This window comes from Cryptococcus neoformans, chromosome 8, assembly GCF_000149385.1.
Source record: "Cryptococcus neoformans var. neoformans B-3501A chromosome 8, whole genome shotgun sequence".
NCBI lineage: Eukaryota > Fungi > Basidiomycota > Tremellomycetes > Tremellales > Cryptococcaceae > Cryptococcus > Cryptococcus deneoformans.
Genome location: NC_009184.1, coordinates 492,665 through 506,073, shown reverse-complemented (window position 1 = coordinate 506,073; position 13,409 = coordinate 492,665). Strand labels below are relative to the sequence as shown.

General features: G+C 48.7%; 4 protein-coding genes across 4 annotated transcripts in view; 2 read left to right on the top strand and 2 right to left on the bottom strand.

The window, feature by feature from the left end:
• CNBH1730 (hypothetical protein) overlaps positions 1-2,067 on the bottom strand; it is a gene marked incomplete at both ends in the record, with an annotated part of 3,725 nt that extends 1,658 nt beyond the window's left edge. The window contains 5 exons of the mRNA XM_768625.1: positions 1-659; positions 705-942; positions 991-1,394; positions 1,453-1,788; positions 1,843-2,067. The exon at positions 1-659 is cut by the window's left edge and continues 265 nt beyond it. Of these exons, the coding sequence (XP_773718.1) occupies positions 1-659; positions 705-942; positions 991-1,394; positions 1,453-1,788; positions 1,843-2,067 (1,862 nt within the window). The remainder of the gene's footprint in view (positions 660-704; positions 943-990; positions 1,395-1,452; positions 1,789-1,842) is intronic.
• A 1,002-nt stretch (positions 2,068-3,069) lies between these two features.
• CNBH1720 (hypothetical protein) lies at positions 3,070-4,239 on the bottom strand (the record flags this gene model as incomplete). The annotated part of the gene is made up of 2 exons (XM_768624.1): positions 3,070-3,659; positions 3,708-4,239. 2 exons carry the CDS (start codon positions 4,237-4,239, stop codon positions 3,070-3,072), a joined length of 1,122 nt encoding a protein of 373 aa, XP_773717.1.
• A 303-nt stretch (positions 4,240-4,542) lies between these two features.
• CNBH1710 (hypothetical protein) lies at positions 4,543-5,944 on the top strand (the record flags this gene model as incomplete). The annotated part of the gene is made up of 3 exons (XM_768623.1): positions 4,543-5,429; positions 5,483-5,751; positions 5,802-5,944. 3 exons carry the CDS (start codon positions 4,543-4,545, stop codon positions 5,942-5,944), a joined length of 1,299 nt encoding a protein of 432 aa, XP_773716.1.
• Positions 5,945-6,766: 822 nt separating this feature from the next.
• Positions 6,767-13,366, top strand: CNBH1700 (hypothetical protein; the record flags this gene model as incomplete). Its single annotated transcript, XM_768622.1, has 11 exons — positions 6,767-7,137; positions 7,183-7,597; positions 7,653-8,745; positions 8,804-9,592; positions 9,651-10,127; positions 10,182-10,443; positions 10,494-10,932; positions 10,986-11,128; positions 11,182-11,439; positions 11,499-12,083; positions 12,133-13,366. 11 exons carry the CDS (start codon positions 6,767-6,769, stop codon positions 13,364-13,366), a joined length of 6,066 nt encoding a protein of 2,021 aa, XP_773715.1.
• Positions 13,367-13,409: the final 43 nt, after the last annotated feature.

Below are 13,409 nucleotides of genomic sequence, written 5' to 3'. Positions count from 1 at the left end.
AGTGCTTGAATGGAGGTGTTGAAGGTACCAGCGTGTGTAATCTTGAATAACGTGTCCATGTAAGAGCTAAACATAGTCTCATCAAGTTTGGCGAAAGGAAGGGCACGGTTGATACCGGTGAGGATAGCAGCGACAAGCTTAGCCTTGGTGGTTTCAATGAGTTCCTCCTCTTCTAAAGCTGACTTCCGGCCTCCTTTGGGCTTAGCGCCTTTACGTCGTCCACGCCATTTCTCAACCTTGCCCGCCACCTTCTGTACTTTATCCTCACCCACTTCCTCGTTGTTCTCGGCTTGTCCCTCCTCTTCTTCGAGTCCATTTGGGTCACCAAGGATTTCTCGGAAAACCTCGAAGTAAAGATCGACAAGTCTTCCAGCGACATCCTGGTCCTTCCTGGTCAAAGTCATTTGGTTGAGGGTGATTAATCCATAGTATCGGCCGTGGCCAACTGCCTCGGCCTTACCAGCGTGAGCGGCCTTCTTGCCTTTATCGTTGTCGAACTTGATGTGAGTAGAAGGAGCGGCGGAACCGACGGCGCCAGAAGGTCTAAGGACGAGGGCAGATACTTCTCGGGCAACAACGGCCTTCATGGCAGGGTGGGCTTGGAGAAGAGTAAGAATGTGGTGAGAAGCCTTGGAAGCCACAGGGCGGTCGATGTCACCCTATTCTGTATTAGCTAAGCCAGAGAATGACATTAAACTACTTACGAGCTTGTTGACACCCAAACGCAACAAGTTTTGCTCCTGCTCAGCGTTACCAGCCAATAATCTGAAGATGATGTGCAAAGCCTGAGTTCGGATGAAAGGAAGAGTGTCATGGGAGAGGACTTCCAACACTTGCAACATATTGAAGAACCATTTCTTGAGGTAGTCCTCGAAAGCGTACATGAGGAGGTGTCGGTCAGTCAATTGAGGATGGGCCAGAAGAGGCTGATCGGTAAAGTACCTGCACCACGATTAAATTCACATCAAGTCATATGACAGAACAACGTACTTGAGCTTTCCCTGTTCTTTACCACCACCACCAACCCACCAGTCCGCCAAAGCCTTCATCACAGCCACACGCTGGTCCTTATTACCGCCGCCTCCAACCCCATCTTCCTTCCAACCCGCCATCCCCCTAAGCTTATCAAGCTCCTTGATTGCATGGACTGGACTTTCTCGGACAATCAAAACGAGGGCGGAGAGCTTATCTTGATGAGTACCAGACTGAAGAATTTGAGAGATAAATGCCTGATCGGAGGAGGAGGATGCCCGAGAAAGTGGAGGAAGGTTGGCAAGGAGGTTGGAAGCTTTTTGACGAAGATTGTTAAGATCGTGCGGGTGAAGCTTGGGGAGAGAAGCAACTGGAGGAAGAGGGGGAACGAGGGAGGGCCATGAAGTAGAGGCAGGCACGTTCTGCAGTTAATTAGTACTCATTCGACAAATTCTTGAAATTTTGGCTTTCGAAACATACCGTGCCACTGGATTTGTCAACGTCCTTGGAAGCAGTAGAATTAGTTTTGGAAGTTTCCTTGGTGGGGTTTGAAGGAGCATTTTCCTTTGCCGGCACTCCCGCCTTGAGGATAACTTCCTCTTCTGATTCTTCCTCGTCATCGTCATCCTTCTCAGCTTCTTCTTCGCCTTCCTCGTCTTCTTCACTTGCTCCCTCCTCCTCGCCAGACCCTCCAGAATCCTCGTCCTCCTCATCACTTTCTTCGTCGACCTCTTCGCTAGACTCCACCGCGGCGACCTCTACACTGCCAAAGTCCAAACCCTTCATAAAGTCACCCAACTCCTTCTTCAACGTCTTCTGTAAACATAATCTATTAGCATGTAGGAAAAATTTGATCATTCAGATGCTCACGTCATCGGTAGACTTTTCAGCCTTTTTTTGGGTAGGAGCCTCATCGTCGTCATCTACGCCGTCGATCAAGTCCAAATCCTCCTCATCTCCTCCGAGATCAATGACCGCTTGTCTCAAGGCATCGCTGATATTCTTTCTCTCCTTTAGTTGCTCTTCTGGAAGTGCAGCTTGTTTGTTGACAAGGCCCTTCTGGAGCTTCGTAGATTTACTGCCCCTCTTTGGCATTTTTGACTGAGTGCTGGCTGAGCAATTCTACTATGGAGATGTATACTTGTAGGTGGACCAGAAATCTTCAGCAGGCCGAGGGGCTGGATAAAAAATTGAAAGAATACAAAAATAAATAAGATGTCGGACTTGGCCGCCGGATCTTTGCCCCGGCGAAGGGAACGATGAATGGAGGTAAGGCAACAGATACTACTCTACGTCAGTCCTCTTAGAGACGGTATACCGCACAACGACAAGCAATGCCCGTGAACATAAGACCTGTGGTCTCACAGGGACTCGGTGAGCTCATTAAACACACAGAAGTACTTGTGTTGACTCTTCCCAGCTTCCTGCTGTACCGTCTTCTCCGTATTTGGCATTATCATTCTTGTCGGTACGTTACTTGTCACATTCATAAGGACATGATATTTTCTACTATTGAAGCGTTAGAAATGATGTCGGAAGATTATTATACTAAATCGATGCCTTGTAGCCCTCGGTTCACTCTTCTCTCGTCGTGTCGAGGTCCTCACAGGCTCAGTCAATGACCCAGTAGACCCCGATCTGGTGGCATCTACTTGTTATGCTGCCGCCGTGATCTACGCAATCTTTGTGGCGTTCTGTGGTGTCCAGGTATGAGGAAACCCTATGTAGACTGTGGAAATGCTGACGTTCACTCGTAGATGGCGGTACATAAGCGATATCCTCGAGGAGTGCAGTTATAGAAAGGACCCACAACGTTATTGGGATGTACTCATATGCTTGTATCAACAGAACTAGTCTCAACACTTACATATCCAAGCGGAGCCGCTAGACACTTGTGTTTGACCGTTGACACGTCTTCATGATGGATCTGCCGGGAAAAAATTAGCGGCCCTATATGCTACTAAAGAACAAATGATACAGTCCGAACCGAATGATACATATAATGCGACCGCTGCACACCGCTCATTACTTTTATTCACCGCGACCGAATCATCTAGCAGAAATCAAATATATATGTTGAATACTGACATACAAATACTAGTCACCCTTTGTGTTGGTAGTCCTAACAAATTCATACGTTCTAGGCATGCCCTTCCTCCCTAGAATTTCCTCATTCTCACTCTTACTCAAGCCCTCCTTCCATCCGATAGTTCGCCTATGCGCATATCCCTCGTAGATTTCAGGTCTAAACTCAAAGGACCTCAACAGCGTGTACCGAGGTTGAGGAAGATTGGTTCCAGGGCATATGGGAGGTGGTCGCGCCGCAAGTTGTGGGAGACACCAAAGAGTGTATGGAGGGCAGGAGAGGATGGTGATAAGTACCGTACCGGCTCGTTTGGGAGGTGTGAACTCTTTAGGAACAACGATCTTGGGGTTGGTAAAGGTGGGATCATCGTTGAAAAAGAAGTCCTCCTCTTCATCTTCAGGTTCAGGAGCGGCCTCATCATCGGAAGATGGTTTCTTTTGCTTTCTCTTTTTATCTTTGCTATTGCTCTTTGAGGATGAGCTTTGTGGTATAGGTATGTGAGTCGGACCTTCGGTAAGAAGGGGTTCGACAGAGCGGAAAAACTTGAGCAGCATATGTTGGTTGGTAAGAATATTCCGGTCTTGGTCAGTTATACCAGCGCCTGTGAATGGTGAGTACCTTAATATTGGTAGATAAATAGCACACGTACCAACATGGGGGAAGTTGAATATCACTCTGCTCCATCTTCTACCTTTCCCGACCGCCTTGCACTTCTCCAAAGCACCGGCGTCAACTCCAAACTCAACTTTCACCCCCTCTTCTTTCAATAGTCGGATGTTTTCCGCTGCGTCGGGGTATTTTTCCAATGTGATCCTTTCGCTGTCATAGACTGTGGCGAGAATTTGATGCGCTGGAAGGTTATGTGGTTCACGAAGCAGAGAAAGAGAAAAGGAGAAGTTTGCCTCGCCCAGAAGGAGGATGGTATCCTGCTTGTCGAATGGGATCGTTGGGGGCTTTTTCTTTGCTTTACTCTTCGTAATTTGCTCAAGTCCTTCTGATTTTGCCTCATTGGCTATCTTTGATGCAGCCGCCTTGGCTCGCTTTTTGCCTTTTTTCACACCGTCAACACTAGCCTTAATACTTGCGCGCTTTGCGTCTTCGGCTGCCTGAGCCCGTTTTCTAGCGGCGAGTTTGGCGACAGAATGTTGTTGAGAGGCGAGTGCCGCTTTCAATTTGGGCATGCTGATGGTACGAACTTTTGATTTTGTTTATACAGTGGCGTCTCTTGTATACTCATGTAACGTATCTGTTTTTTCGTGCGGTGGATTTGAGAAATCTGCTGGTGCCTGGCTGGATAAACAACTGAAGTTGAAACTTCCACGTCATTGGAAAATTAGCGGGATCAAATGTCCATTACACCATCCCATACAAAGGTTTCCAAGATGATGCTCCATTCTTCCCACTCGTTCCTCTCACCCAGCTGTAGAGTATCTCAGGCTCTTTTACTGTTCTTCATACCATAACGACTGTTCCGATCAATCACCATGTCCAAGCGTGCCGCTCCGTCTTCTATGCCGGACCAAAAACGAACCCGGTTCGCTACTAGTCATACAACTCATTCTATCTCCCCCAGCGGCACCCCGGCTTCCCTGGAGGAAGATGACGCGTATCTCAACGATGATTTCGAGTCCAACGCCGCTGCTACCCGCCAAAAAGCACGACGGGGATTAAGAGATGCTGGTGGTTACGCTTCTGACTCAAGTGGAGATGAAGAGGGTGTTGTGCCATCCCGACGGCCGGGGGCCAGAGGCGATGATGAAGATGATGTTGACATGTTTGCGGACGATGTCGATGAGAGTAAGGGGAAGGACAAGGAAAAGCCCAAGGAGAAGGAGTTTATGAGCCTGGAAGACATTGAGGGACAAGAGTTTGACAAGCCTTCACAAGCAAAGGACTATAGCGATTCGGAGACTGAAGAGGTGAAGACAGGGCTAGATGGAGACATGGGTATAGATATCACGCCCTTCAACATGAAGGATGAGCTTGCTGAGGGAAGGTTCACGGCCGGTGGAGAGACATATGTCGCCAATGAGGAAGACCCGAACGATAAGTACGATGTTTGGTTAAGCGATGTTGATAAAGAAGAAATCAAGAAAGCACGAAGAGCTCATCGGGAGCAGCAGAGGCTTGAGGAGGAAAGGCAAGCAAAGGAAGCTGGAGGAGGAGAGGAGAAGGAGAAAAAGGAGAAGGAGTTGCTGCAAGCTGCTCTAAGGCTTATGGAGAGAGGAGAAACCGTGCTTGAGGCGCTTCAGCGTTTGGGCAAGCAAGTGGAAGATGAGCGAAAGAAGAGGGAGGCTGGCTCAAAGAAGAAAAGCTGGGCTGAAAGACAAAAAGAAAGAAAAGTTTTGATGGCAGCCCAGGAGGAACAGACGTAAGTCCATCATTCCTTGCCCTGACCAGCTCGCCAACGTCTACCATTTATAGCGATTCTATTCACACCTCCAATCCCTTCACAAATCTTTCCAACATTGTATCAGGCCTTACTACCATTGGCCATCTTGACGTCTACTCTCTGTCACGAGAATCGATCCAAAGAATGTTACCCGCCCCCGCGGACGGAGCTCATAACCCTCCTCGAGCAGCTCCTCCACCTCAGCCGATATTGGATAACAGGCAGTTTCAGTATAGGTTCTCCATGGCCTACGTTAAAAACTTGCCGGAAGGTCAGCGCCCTGTTGAACGTGAAGTGTTTGGTAAGTCGCACCCAAATTAATGTCAGTATCATCTGACATGATTGTGTTAGGACCGTTCTCATTACTACAGCTGAGGGGATGGCGTTCTACAGGTTTCTTTGGGCCTTCATCTGAGAACGTCGAGTTGAGGTTGGTGCCGGATGGCGGTGAGCCTGGACAATGGGGTTCTTGGACAGAAGTCATTGGGCAATGAACATGATCAAATCTATTTTATAGCAGTGCATGTCTATTTGCATGCGATGACATGTTTATTGTTCCTTCTTTGACTCGTCTGCAGGGCTATCTTTTAAAGAGTCGAGGTCAATGGGTGGAGGCATGTTATTCGGTCGGCTTTGTACACGAGTGAGCTCCAAGACGAACCTACGTACATGTTATTAGTTTTTAACTGTCGACATCGTGGATTGAACGTACCAAGCCATAGATCCCCAGAGTAGTAAAGTGACAGCGAGCAAAAGAAGGACGTGCTTGTTCCATTGAGTCAAGAAAGCGAGAGCGAAAAGGGTAAGGATGAGGAGGAAGAAGCACCCATTCATAGCTAATATTGATCAGCTATGACCTTAAGGTAATGCCATGTCGATCAAAGTTCGTACCCATAACCACAGCAGGATTCACACCAGGCTATGTAAAGGGTCAGTACTTCGTCATAGCGGGCGGTTAAGTGCTCGCACCTCAAAGACAGACTTGACGAGTAAACTGACGAAGCCTGGCTCCTCTTGGGGTTTTGTTTCTTCGCCTTCCACAGAATTGGTAATGGCACCTTCCGACATGGTGAAGGCTTGTGGTTCAGCTTCTATTGGGATGTTCTATGCAAAGAAGAATTGGTGGAAGGAAAAGAGATGACGAGCCAAATAAGAAGTAGTGACGTGTATGGAGTTGGGTCGATCTCCGCTAGGTCCAGGCACAGGTTAACCTGCGGTTGCAGCTCTGATATTTTTTATTTTTTATTTTCAAAATTGCTACAAGTCCTCTTTCAGCTAGAAATTATAAAATAGAGGGAACTCCACTCGGACAAACCATGTCCTCCCTCGCCCAGCAACTCCAGAGCATTGCGTCTCTCGATGCAGCCAGGCTCACATCAGCCTATGGTGCCCCTTCCGGCAAATCTTACCTCTTTCCCCCAGATGTCGCCTCTTCTCATGACATCGACTCTATTTTCGATCTCGCCCAGTCTGGTTTTGACGAGCTTCTCTCTTTGGACCCAGAGATGGAAGAATTTGAAGAAGAACTGTTCAGTGAATCTGCAAAAAGGACGGACAGGATGGTGTTGAGCAAGGAGGAGAATGATAATTTGGATAGGACGTTGGGAAGGTGTTTAAGAAGATTAGGTAAATGGATCAGGCTTATGGCTGGCGGAAAGTGTATCGAATGGATGGTCCGGAGATTCAGGTGTGTTGACCTCTGAGCTGAATTTACTCAGACTGACCAATTTAGGGTGCACGAGATGAATGTCGACGAGGTTCTTCGATCCTTCTTGCCCTACCACGAATCCCCCAACTTCCCTCGTATTCTCGCCATCGTTACAATCCCAAAAACATCACCTTACTACGCTACATTTGCTCCCCTCGTAAAGGATGCGCAGCCTATTCCCCGATCATATATCGTCACCTCTATTTCACCTGCCAAGGATAAGTCCCTTGTCCTCCTTGGTGATATCGCCTCCATGGTCCAACAAGCGGTCAAGGAGGGGGTCGTGCACCATGCTTTGCTCACGTTTTGGACCGCTACCATGGTTGACTTATTGGAAGGTGCTAGACATGGAAAGGGTGCCAACGAGGGTGTTGTGAAGCAGCTCGTGGAAAGCTTTGTGACCCTGCTCGAAACTCCCAAGGCAGGCGAAGACGTGAATGTTAGTAACATCTGGTATGGGTACAGGATTGAGATTTCTGATTTTTTGATTGCAGGCCGCCGTTTATCCCCCTCTCGTTCTCCTCACTCGCACAGTTCCTCTTGCTGACGAGCCTTTCCTCGCCATCGTCTCCTCTCTTCTTACGCCCGGTACTGGTTCCAATCCTTCTCAGCGTATGCTCACTCTTCTCGTGATCCTCAATGACCGTCACACTTGGTCCCTTGGTCTTGGCGAACATGCCACTGAGAATTTGGCCAAGGTCAGCCAGTTGGGTGAAATTCTTGTTGCCGCCATGGACAAGTATAGGTTCGAAAAAGCGCTCAACATCGTGGTTAAGAGTATGCTCGAGAAGCCCGACTTGCACGCCAAGGCCCTCGCTACTGTACTTGAGCACGAGTCTCTTCCTACCTCTGTTACAGAGCTTGCCTCTACAAACCTTTTGCAACTTGGTTCATCTACTGATTCCCAAGAAGTCAAGGCTGCCTGCAAGTCACTTCTTACCAACTTGCGAGAACGTCATCCTTCAATCGTGGACACTGCATTCCTCCAAGCGTCTGCATCTTTGGAAATTGATACTCACCCTGTCGATCATGGTCTTGTGCAAAAACCCTCCGGGGAAGTTGCTTTCCTCGATGTGTACGCTGCCGATATTTCTAGTCGAGTGACTGGTGTCAAATCGGTCATCGATATGGCCAAGAAGGGCGAAGAGATTGAGAGCTCCATTACTGCCCTTGAGGCAAGGTTGAGTGATGTCGATGAAAATGTTGTCAACGCCCTCTATGAAGAGCCCAAATCGTTATTGGAGATCTTGCCTGTCGAAAAGTACATTGCCGGTGTCAAACCTGTTTTCTGGGCGGTTTCCCCTATCTCTCATATTATTGGACTTCATCTCGATTTCATTTCGCAACATCTTTTAGTTTCCCACCCTGAGGCTGGAAAACAAATTTACGAGTCCCTCCTTTTCCCTATTTTCCTTTCCACCGAAAAACGACAACCTCTTACTAAGAGCCAAGCATTGAAGCTGCTCAACGGTGGATTCAAGAAGTTGGACAAATTGAGCACAATTGGCCCTGAGATTGGCAAGGCAAGGGAAGAGGGCATGAAGGGTGCGCAAAAGGGGAATTTGGTCATTGCCAAGGCTTTGGCTGGTAAGTGAAAATTCTTCGTTTGTGCTGGCTGACTGCTGACAACTTTACAACTTTACAGGAGCTACCTTGTCCTCATCCACCTTTGAGGATGATATATCTTTTCTCATTGCTCAGCTCGATTCTACCACTTCTTCTGCACGCCTCCTCGCTTACCTCATTCTTCACTCTCTTGTTCTTACCCTCCGTGGTCCCCGCCAACTTTCGACTTCTCTCTCTATTCTCAAGTACCTCTCTCCTCGATTGACTGGCCACTCTTTGAGGGATCTCAAGCACGCGGATGAGAACGTCAACACTGAGTATATGGAAAGTGTCTACAAGAAGCCTGAGGAGACCCGCACAACTCTGCGAGCAATTGTCAGTATCTTGGCAGCTATGGGCAAGGTTATCAAACCTATTGGCCAGATCGTTTGGTTGTCCGGAGAGAGCAAGGCGAAAGATGCCTCTTACAAGACCTTTGCCCAGCAAATCTACCTTTGGGCCAACATTGCCATTCTTCCCGCTAATGTTGCCCATTTTCTTCTCCGCTCTCTTCTCACCCAGCTGGGCGAAGAAGCCCTTTTGTTCTTCTCCTCTATCTGGACTTCTTCCACTTCCCCCGTTCCTTTGCGAATTTCAGCGCTCAAGCATGCCCTTGCTTTCATCCACGCCTATGCTACCCTCCCTACCAGCCCCGCTGCGCAAGGTCAACCCGTGGATTTCCAAGTGGTTCTGCCTCAGATTTTGATTGCTTTGCAGGATAGCGACAAGGATGTGAGACGGGTTGCGGTTGACGTTTTAAGAAGCGTGGAGGGTGGTGAGGGAATGGGTGATGTTTACGCTTTGGATACTATTTACGGTGACCGATCTGGTAAGCTTGTTTTCCAACATCCGTCATTGTGAGAGAGCATAATTAATTCATTGTGCAGAAATGACTCAACTTCTCAAGTCAGTTGACAGGAAGAAATACATTGAAACACTCCTCGAGGTCGCTGAAGAGTTTGTCATCGACCGTCTGAGGCTGAAAGCCTTCCACACCGAGGTGCTCAACATGCAATCCGGCAAAAACAGGAAAGAGTCAGCTCACCGTCGAGCAATTATTGGATTCCTCATGTCCCATGTGGCTTCTTACCGAGCTATTGACCCTCGCCTTGTTCTCTTGTCCCTCCTCTCTGATGTGCACGACACTTCTATCTTGCGAAGCGCCATCCCTCTTCTCGCCAGTCTCTTTGACGATAAATCCGAGGAAAGCCTTTGGTTGAGCAGTTTGCCTGACGGACAGCAAGCTCTATACGTGCAGGCTTTGATGGGCAGCTTGAGAGTGCAGAGCGTCAGCGTTCTTGGTGAAGCTGGTGGGGAAGGGTGGGAATTCCTTCTCAACTTGCTGGATGCCTCAAAGTCGTCTCGTAAGTCTTTAACGTCACTTCATGCAAATCAGTTTGGCTAACACTGCTGTGAAGGTTTCATCGCCCGACTTCGAATCCTCTCTTTCAAAGCGATGGTTGGCGGTGTATTCTCCGCTCTTGAAGCTCACCAACAGATTGAATACATCATTGCTCTTATCCAGTGTATCCATGCTCTCCCTACCGACGATGCTCTTGATGCCGTCAAGGTGCTTGAGAAGCTTGACATCCAGCCGAGAGTTCTCATTGAGTTGATTGAGCATTTGTCTGATCCTTTGGAGACGAGTGTCAATAGGAAGAGGCAGAGGCAAGATGCTGCGTACGTGCCGGTCGCATTATTTTTACGTTCTGAACTGACCATCGATGCAGAGACGAAGACAGGCCTACACAGGCGGTCCATGAACTAATCACCTTCGTTGATTCTCGCAACTGGCCTTCCATTCCCGCCAGTGCGCCTCTTGTTGCATCTCTCATGTCTATTCTTTCCGCCCTCCTCGCCAAGCGGCTCATCGTCAAGGAAGGTATTGATTATCTTGAACAGGAAGTCTTTGGCGCTATTCTTGCTTTGGTTGAAAGGATTACCGACGCCCAAGAGATCCAGAGGGCGCACGTCGGTATCGAGGTGGTCATCAAGGTCATAAGGGCCTCTACCAACCCTCGAACTGCTCAGCGGGCATTGCTGGTTGCGTCCGAGTTGGCTAGACTTATCCCTGACGCCGTTTTGCATAACGTTATGCCCATCTTTACCTTCATGGGCGCAAGCGACTTCCAGAGGGATGATGCGTACACGTTCGGCGTGGTCGAAAAGGTGAGTGTCCAATGACGAACGTCTTCAAGATACCTTGTTAAGTGTTATTATAGACTGTCTCAAGGATCGTCCCTGTCATGACGCAGTCTCTCAAGGAGAAGGCGCAGAACAGCTTGGAGCTCTATACCAAGTCGCTGACTTTCTTGAGTATCTTCACCGACATGGCTGGCCGTCTGCCCCGACACCGCACCCTTCCGTATGTTGTTTACTGTAGCGCTTTAAGTCCTGTAGCTCACATATCTTTCACAGTTTCTTCGTCCACCTTGTCAAATCTCTCGGTGCTTCTGACTACCTCGCCCCCGTTTGCATGCTTCTTGTTGATCGCGCGACTACTAAGGCCGGCAGAAATAAGGAATCCGTGTCTACTGCCCTTGAGCTTCCCGCCAACTTGGTTGCAGCCTTCGACGTTTCAGTGAAGACCCAAGTGCTTGGCGAAATCGTGCAGGAGCTGGCCAGGTTGATTGGTGATCTCAGCAAGGCCGATAAGGAGGCATTCTTGAGCCAAACGTACGTCTTAAGGTGATATTTTTAAGAGCGAGTCAGATAAAAGCTGACTTGAATGACAGTATCTCGGAGAACGATGCGACCGATCGGCCCCTTCGCCAGGTCACATACCTTCTTTCCTTCCTCTCCTCTATTCTCGGTCAGCTTCGAGGCAAAGCTTGCTCTCAAGCTCTTGTACAATCTGCTGTTCGCCAGCTCATCGTGCTTGCCGCTTCAACATCTCAGCCCGTTATGGCGACTACCGACATTCCTTCCAATTTACATAAGACTCTCGCCAGCACTATGCTTCTCCTTTCCGCAGACAACTTCTTGGGAGTCACCGCAGAATTGCTTAGTGACGGCTCAGAGCAAGATATCATCATGTCTCTTGGTGTCTTTGCCGAGCGCCTTCCTCTCATCAAGTCCGAGGTCCGCTTGCGCTGCACTAAGGTTATCGCTGAGATCCTTAAGAGGATCGGTGGTTTGCTCGCTGCGTCGGGAGCGACTGTCAATGCGGCTTTGGAGGCCGTTAAGTCTGTAATTAAGACTGCGATTGCTCAAGAGGATGGTGCCCTGGCAAGCGTTTTACCTACCGTCGTGGGCTGTATTGGAAAGGTCAAAGACAGTGCTGTTATTGTTGCTGCTTTATCGTTGGTTGAGCTATTAGTGTAAGTAAATTTTTGTTTAGTTTAGGGCCGAAGGTTAAAACTATCACAGTCGACGTCTCGCCGCACGAACAATTCCCTTCATCCAGTCCATCTTGGACACCTCCCTCAACCTTATCAAATCTACCAAATTGGCTGCTACAGCTACCAACCAAGCCTTTGTCACCCTTTCTTCAGTCATTGAGACTATTCCTACCTTCATTTCCTCCAAGCAGCTCAATGCTATTCTTATCACCACCATCGATTATCGAAGGGTCGAAGAAACCAACTCTGCCTCCTTGTTCACCACACTTGCGAAGAAAATTCGCACGAAGTCTCTTTTCCCTGTCCTCATAGAAGCTTGGAAGACAGTGCAAGAAAAGGGCGGCGACAATGAAATGAAGGGTTTCTTTGAAATGTTGAGGTTGACGCTGAAGAATGCGGCAAGGGAAGATTTGCCTAGCATGCTTAAGCCTGTGTTCGCTTTCTTCTTGGATGTGTTCGACTTGAGACACCGATTGCAACTCAAGGGTGTTGATACACGGGTTGTCAACGACGTGGAAGAGTCTGCTATCGGATCTTTCCTCGAGTTGGTTACTAAGCTCAACGAGCCTACATTCAAGCCACTGTTCATCAGGCTGTATGACTGGGCGGTTATTGACTTGGCTGAGGGCAAGAATGCGGACGATGGGCGTTTGACTGAAAGGAAGATTGTGCTTCTCCATGTGATGATGGGCCTTCTTACCAAGTTCAAGAACCTCCTCTCACCCTACATGGGCATACTTTTCCCTCACATCCAAGAGCTTCTTCCCGCCTTTGCGTCTGGCTCCGTTCGCTCGGAGCCTCTCTGGACACTTCTCCTTAACGTCCTCGGCAAATCCTTCGAAGTCGACTCTGGCGCCTTTTGGACTGACGCCTTGGAGATCGAGCTCCTTCCTCAGCTCGTGGCTCAAGTCCCTCTTTTCCTTCCCATTGCTCCTTCTCCACAGAGCCCTCGCCCCATCTCCAGCTGTTTGGCGAACCTTGCAGGTAGTACCACTGCTGAAAACGTCTTGAGACGTCTCAACACTGCAGTATGCCTTGCTACTAGGTCTGACGATCCCAAGGTGAGGTTGGCAGCTCTTGATGCCCTCAGTGCCATTTGGGACGCTCAGGCAGAGGAGATGGTGGGCTTGGTGCCAGAAACTGTGAGCGAGTTCCTGGCGGAGTTGTTGGAAGATGAAAGCAAGGACGTAGAAATTGCGGCACGTGGTGTGTTGGCCAAGATTGAAAAGGTGACAGGTAGTTTGAAGGAGTATCTCGAGTAGTTGTTATGTTTGTCAGGTGTTTATGATAGCTCGTAATAAAATG